Source organism: Diabrotica virgifera, chromosome 5 (genome assembly GCF_917563875.1).
Source record: "Diabrotica virgifera virgifera chromosome 5, PGI_DIABVI_V3a".
NCBI lineage: Eukaryota > Metazoa > Arthropoda > Insecta > Coleoptera > Chrysomelidae > Diabrotica > Diabrotica virgifera.
In genome coordinates, this window is record NC_065447.1 from 157,712,157 (window position 1) to 157,719,282 (window position 7,126).

General features: G+C 32.1%; 1 protein-coding gene across 3 annotated transcripts in view; it reads left to right on the forward strand.

Moving 5' to 3' along the window:
* LOC114341616 (microtubule-associated protein tau) overlaps positions 1–5,293 on the forward strand; it is a 123,274-nt gene extending 117,981 nt beyond the window's left edge. For all 3 annotated transcript variants that reach the window (XM_050650484.1, XM_050650481.1, XM_050650482.1), the window contains one exon: positions 54–5,293. Coding sequence is in view for 2 of the 3 variants with exons in the window: in XM_050650481.1 (XP_050506438.1) it covers positions 54–119 (66 nt within the window). In the remaining variant the exon portion in view is untranslated. The remainder of the gene's footprint in view (positions 1–53) is intronic.
* Positions 5,294–7,126: the final 1,833 nt, after the last annotated feature.

The window sequence follows — 7,126 nt, forward strand, 5'->3', positions numbered from 1 at the left end:
ACATTATGTAGTTATTAGGCTCACCTTAATATTTTTTTTTTCTGTTTTGCTAGAATTCCATACCTTCACAGCCAGACAAAGTCCCAATCGCTGACGAGAATTTGAACCAGGAACACTAAATACGTAGATAGAGTTGTTGTGTTTATCGTTATGAAGGACTTAATTTTTACCAAGGCGTGAACAGCGCTTTTCAAATAAATTAAAACAAAATACTTTGTCACTAAAACTAAAGTATCGCATGTCCAGTATACATTAAAACCATTTTTAGTATGCACTTTTTGAAGTAACGTAAAGTTTAGAGAATATATTGTTGTAAAGTTATAATTAACAATAGTTTTCACTAACACTTCAGTTCATTTGCGAACAGACATCTACATTACTAGAATAAGAAATTTATACCAATATAATACTAAATAAAAAAAATATTTCTCACAAGACAAAAGTAAGTATGTGCTAAAAGAAGTAGGGTTGGACGGACACGACATAGCTATCATAAGCAATAGATACTTAAACCACACAGGATGGGTTCTAACAAACAACGGAAACACCAATTACATAAACATAGAACGAGGAGTGCGTCAAGGGTGCTTTCTGTCCCCTCTTTAATGTCTATGCCGAACATACCATCAGCTTCTCTTGAAGATCGCCCTGAAGATTCCAGAACCAATGGAATCATCATTAACAATATAAGAGATGCCGATGACACCGTAGTATTAGCGGAGACAGAAGACCAACTAAAAATATTGATCAACATATTATCAGAAGAAAGTCATGGGCTGGGCTTGGACATTAACTTTTCCAAAACCAAAATCATGGTATTCCACAAGAACCCCCATGAACAAATTACACCCAACATACAAATAATTATCCATGAGGAAAAAGTTTTCCTGTAGTTGGCTGTATACCATATATTACAAAAAACGACTAAAATCCTTTATGAAAGGTATATTTGTTAAAATTCCCAAATGTTTCAAACATACCTTTTATAAATTATAAAGGATTTTAGTCGTTTTTTTTTTATACAAATAAATGGTATCGCCCTTCAGAGTTTCCAAAGCTTCATATACCTGTGCAGAGAGCTAAATAGTCAACTAGACCATTCAATAGAAATTAGAAGACGCATTGAAATAGCAAGTTCTGGTTTCATGAACATGCGTAAAATGCTTTGTAACTCCAAGCGATCAGTCACAATAAGATTGAGAACACTAAAGTGTTCTATGTGGTCTCTATTACTATATGACTGTCAGACCTGGACATTAAAACAGTATGAAGTCAACAAATTGAATTCATTCGAAATGTGGGTGTACCACCGAATGCTAAAAATAAGCTGGACCAGCAGAACTATAAATGAAGAAGTACTGAAAGGAATGAACACACGTCCTCATCTAGTCAATACTATCAAAATTAGAAATACGTCATATGTAGGACATACAATGCGTCATATGGAATTTTATCAGCTCCAGGTAATATTAGAAGGCAACGTCGAAGGTAATAGGAGTATAGAAAAGAAGGAAAAATCTTGACTATGAAACATCAGAGATTGGACACACACAACAGGAAATTATTTAATTCATCAAGCGCAGAACAGAGAAATTTGCCATATTGATCGCCGACCTCAATAGAGAAGTCACTTAGGAGAAGGAACTTAACCTAACAGAACTTTAAACTTTTTCGTCTTTAGTTATAGATTAATTGTTTAGTCTACTTAGGTTACTGTAGATGTCTGTTTGATTTAATAAAAACTTCTACTATACTTATTGTAATATCTATAAGTGTATAGCAGCATAAGTGCATAAAGTAAATTAAAGCGTAATACAAAAGTTAGTTTTGGTGTTGTGATACCTAGAATATGTGACCAAAAAAAATATACAAAACATTTGTATTTTCTATAACAAAATTTCAGAAAGTGTTGAAATTTTTTGTTTTGTTTCAAATAAATTAGTGTTGTATAATAAGAGTTTCCATAAGTGTATGTCATAAAATATAATTGAAAATTTTGGAACTCACTTAAAAACATTTTTTAGAGATACCCTCTATATTAAATTTAAAAATTGTTATTCACAAAAGGTGGCATGATATATTCGCAAATTATATGTTACGTATTTATTCGTATCTATAAATAATTGGTGAACAATGCAATGTTAACTAGCACAACAAAAATGTGAATTGTAAGAAAAATCTCTATTGGTCATCAATTTAACTGCTGTGGGTAAACGTATATAATACCTACAGTCGGAAAAATGAAAGAATACCCATGAACGAACATATAAAACACGCTGTATTTTCCTGTCACCGTATCACAAAACAAATTGCAAAGCGCAAGTACATGTAATAATAATTATTGTAATAATAATTATTACATGTACTTGCGCTGGCCAATTTTTTATACAGTTTTAAAATACAGTGTGTTTTATATGTTCGTTCATGGGTATTCTTTCATTTTTCCGACTGTATATAAAACGTTTGTAAACAATTTTAGTATTTTATTTATTACAATAATTTCATTTAAAATCTTACAAATTTAAAAACGTAAAGGAAATACGTAAATTTTAAAATAAATAATTATCTTTTCTGAGCTTTATTGTAGGTAATATCTCTGAAATATCCTTATTGGGTTAAAATATTTCGGCACTTTCTGTATATCGGGCTTTTAAATGTTGCCATCAAACTGTATTATCAAAACTCGGCTCAAACGTTTCTACCAAAATATTCACCTTCAGTACTCATTAAAAAATACAGATACCATATGAAGAAACATTTAAAAGCTTGGTATTTTAGCAATACCTGTCAGTTGATAGCAGATCATTAATAACAGCTCTTTTGTAAAATTTAAGCAAACATCACGCTTTACTTCATTTTTTTATACATAAAATTGCCTATACTGTACTAAAACAAATAGTAGAAGTATCTAATAGAGCACCAAAATGTTTAGATTCACAATATCAAAAGAAAATAATCGGAAATAAAAAAACAGTCTGAATTATTTTAATACCCCACAAAGGTTTCAAGCAATTTCGTTAAATATGCAAAAAAAAATATATTTGTACCTATATAATAAATATTTTTAAATGAGTGGGTTACATTTATATTATACAGATTTAAGCCATGGGGCTCTTAGTCCTTTTAAGGCGAAAATTCACTCATCCCATATCCCCACGGTAGACTTTTGCTGATATTTGGAGCAGTAAACGACCAAGTGCAGTATTGACAAAGATATAACTTCGAATTATGCCAACACTTTAATGAACTAGACGTCATAATGTTCATTAAACACAGCGACTTCGATGGACTGGATACATAATACGAATGCCAGAAACCACAGAAACCACAGAAACCACAGAAACATCTGTAAGAAGAAGCAGAAGCCGACTGCAAATTAGGTGGTTGGATGGAGTTGAGAGGGGATGGACTTAGGGATATTAAAAATTAGAAGATGGCAACAGGCCACCAGATACTGAACAAAATGGCGACGAATCTTAAAGCAGGCCAGGATCCACAGAAGACTGTTGACAAAACATGATGATGATTATGATATACCTATGGTATTAAAAGGATTGAGCTCTGTTGGGACTCTCCGTATTATCGAGTCCTAGAATACCTAAAAGGCTAAAACATTATTTTCGATTTGTAGTAAACAACTACCAATATATTTTCGGAACAATTCATACGTTTCGAAACAATTATAAAAAATTATGAATCAAAGGAACATAACACATGCTTCATAATCTAAAGAGAATATGAATAATTATTGAAAATTAGAATTGATGAACAGAAGCGTAGAAACATGAACACTAGAAAGCCAGTTGGTTGAAGCATAACCTCTGAGAAAAATGGAAGAACAAACAACATGGAAAAAGGAGAGAAATGAACAAAAGGACAAATAGAAGAAATATTGAGGATCCTAGAGAGATTACTTGATTTATTGATCTATGATTTTGATCTGTGAAAAATAATGACACTGTTGGCTTTATTGTCGTTTTAAATTCTGTCTATGGTACATAAACAATGATAAATTACCAGATACAAAAATATTACATTAGATTGTAAAATCTGAAGTAAAGCAAAAAATTACTACTTATAAACATTTGTATCTTTAAAACTATGTAGACATATAAATATAATCTATGATAAAAATTTGACAAAAGGGCATAATTGTAATTAAAATATATCACCGCTTATTATTACTTATACGTCACATTTCTAATTTATTTTTAGTTTATAAAAGACTTGAGAGTGTATTCAAACATTGGAGTCATTTCTCAATCGTTTTAAACAAGTGTTATATTATTAAAATATTTAAATAATAGCCAAAAATATAATTGTTTGCTTGGCAGATTTTCACAAAAATCAGATATTTTTCTGTTATTTTTGTTCTCAAAAGGGGCAGCAAGACCCCTAAATTCACTCATCAAAATAATAGACTAAAAATATTTTTTTAATTATCTGGCTATATTTTATCTACAAAGAAAGACTCAAAACATAGGTATTATGGGTCAATATATAAATTTTAGCATACAAGAAACAAAAGAGTGGTATATCACAAAATGTATTGAGATGGAGTATAAAAGAAAAGATATAAGAGAAAACAAAACATAAAATAATTTTGTATGTTTGAAAAACAGGGAAAACAACTATGAGTGTCGAAGGAATAACTGCATGAAGACCTGAAACTCATCTATGCTTTACACTAGCCACAATACGAAGACGATAGATGTAAATAGGTACTTAGTATCTCATCAACTATGTAATATGGCCATTTATGAGAGAGTGGATAATTGTATAGATCTCTAAAAACAAAAGTATTAGAAATATTTGGTCCTTGTTTACAAATGAAAAAAAAATAAATTACAAAATTACAAAATTTGCAAATTATATGAATTTAAAGAATCATTAAAGTTATACTAAAAGTTAGCTATACTAAAATCACAATAAAGATGCACTAGAAAAAAACAAACCAAGACACGTTGAGTGTTACGAGGAGCACTCCCAAATCATGATTTACAAAGTTTATACTGTAAATCATAATTCGGGAGTGCTCCTTGTAACATTCAACGTGTCTTGGTTTGTTTATTTCTGGTGCATCCTTATTGTGATTTCAGTATAGTGTTAGGTAAATGGCTCCAATGTTATTTTATATCGTAGTTTATTTTGTTTTAAATATTGTCATATTTTAATATATTTGTAAGGCATTTTTTCACAAGTGCTATTTCCCGTTTTTTTCTAGTTTGTATTGACAGTAAAAGTATTAATGTTAAGTTATATTTCATTACAATAAACTTTGCATATTACCTTTTGTAGTCGCTTTATTCACACATATTACATTTTATTAAAGTTATAGACCAGAGCATTTAACACAAGGATGAGTTCAGGAAAAAGTGTATAAAGTGCATCCAAAAGTGCATAAACATGTCGAAATAACTATATTAAGGGCCAGATTTTGTTCTCTAGGGTGTATTTGGGGTCACTGAACACGAATACGCAATCAGAACTAAGCCTCAAGGCACCTGGTGATCGGGGTTACTGCTAAGGCACGTCATTTGGAGTTTCGGGGGTTTCGGCAATCAATTGATGCAAACAGATAACACGTAGGTTTTTGGGATCTTTGAACAAGAATACGTCATCAGAACCGGTCTCCGGAGCACTTGGTACCCAGGGTCACTGCTGATTCACTTCATCTTCTGAAGTTTCGAGGATTCTTGGCACTAAATTGATACAAAGCGATTACTCGGGGCGTAAAACACGAATATTCCCCCACCCGAATAATCTGTGTGTATCAATTTAATGCCGAAAACCCTCGAAACTCCAGAAGAAGACGTACCTCAGCAGTGACTCTGGGCGCCAGGTACTACGGAGGTTAGTTCTGATGAGGTATTCGTGTCAGTCATCCCAAAAATCTGCCGAGCAATCTATTTCCATCAATTTATTGCCGAAAACCCTGGAAACTCCATATGACGTGCCATAGCAGAAACCCTGGGCACCAGGTGTATCGGGGGTCGGTTCTGATTGCGTATTAGTGTTCAGTGACCTCAAAGAATAACAAAAGCTGGCCCTTAATATACTTATTTTAACATGTATAAGCACTTTTAGATGCATTTTATGCACTTTAAAGTACAGTTATGCATTTCCACCCATTTTTCTATAGTAGACTTTTTTGCTGACGTCATCCTGAACATAATGCAAAAAACTGTAAGTCTCTAGATGCTGTACTTAAAAATCGATTTATTCCAGCGATTTTAGTGCTAAATGCCCTGGACTATTAATAGCTGCGCAGCACCCAAGTCACTAGGCTACTTCAGTAAAAAGTTGAGTTTTTGTTCAGGTATAAGCGCATCTTTCAGTTCAGTATATAGTTCAACACGTAAGTATGCCCTGGTCTACTCAAATGTCATGGTCTAGTAATAGCTATGCAGCACCCAAGTCACTACGCTACTTCAGTAAAAAGTTGAGTTTTTGTTCAAGTATAAGCGCCTCTTTCAGTTCAGTATATAGGTATAGTTCAACACGTAAGTATTCTTTTTATTTTTATCTTCGAAAAATTCACCGAATGTTATTGATCGATGAACGTGTCAACGATAATCATTGCCCTACTAGATAGTAGACAATAATTTTTTCCTACAGTTCATGTAAAAAAAATTTACAATTCTGGTTTCTGATTAGAATAGAAAATATAGAGAATTCATACACTTTTAACCAAATTAGGCTTCATACTTCTATCAATAATGTAACAACTGTTACGGAATAAGAGACTTTATTTTGAAAATGAGTACCTAGATAAGGTTTGTTTCCATCATATGATTTAAAGATAAATACATTTAAATCTTTGAACTTCTCTTTGTCTTATAACATAGACTGAGTATAGCTGAAATACTTCGGTCACATTATGAGATACTCTGAAAAATATTAACTTTTGCATCTGATCATTTTGGTCCTGGTAGAAGCAGAACATCACGGCTGAAACATCTAAGACAATCGTACGGAAAATCGACTACATTTAGAGCTGCTGTCAATAAAGTCATTAGGTCAAGTCATCAAACTTCAACAGGTGTTGAAGCCCTAGGGCTAAAATGCAATTAATAATATGTACTTACATATTACAAAACTTGTATCAAGTGTGGTGTCTTCTTGT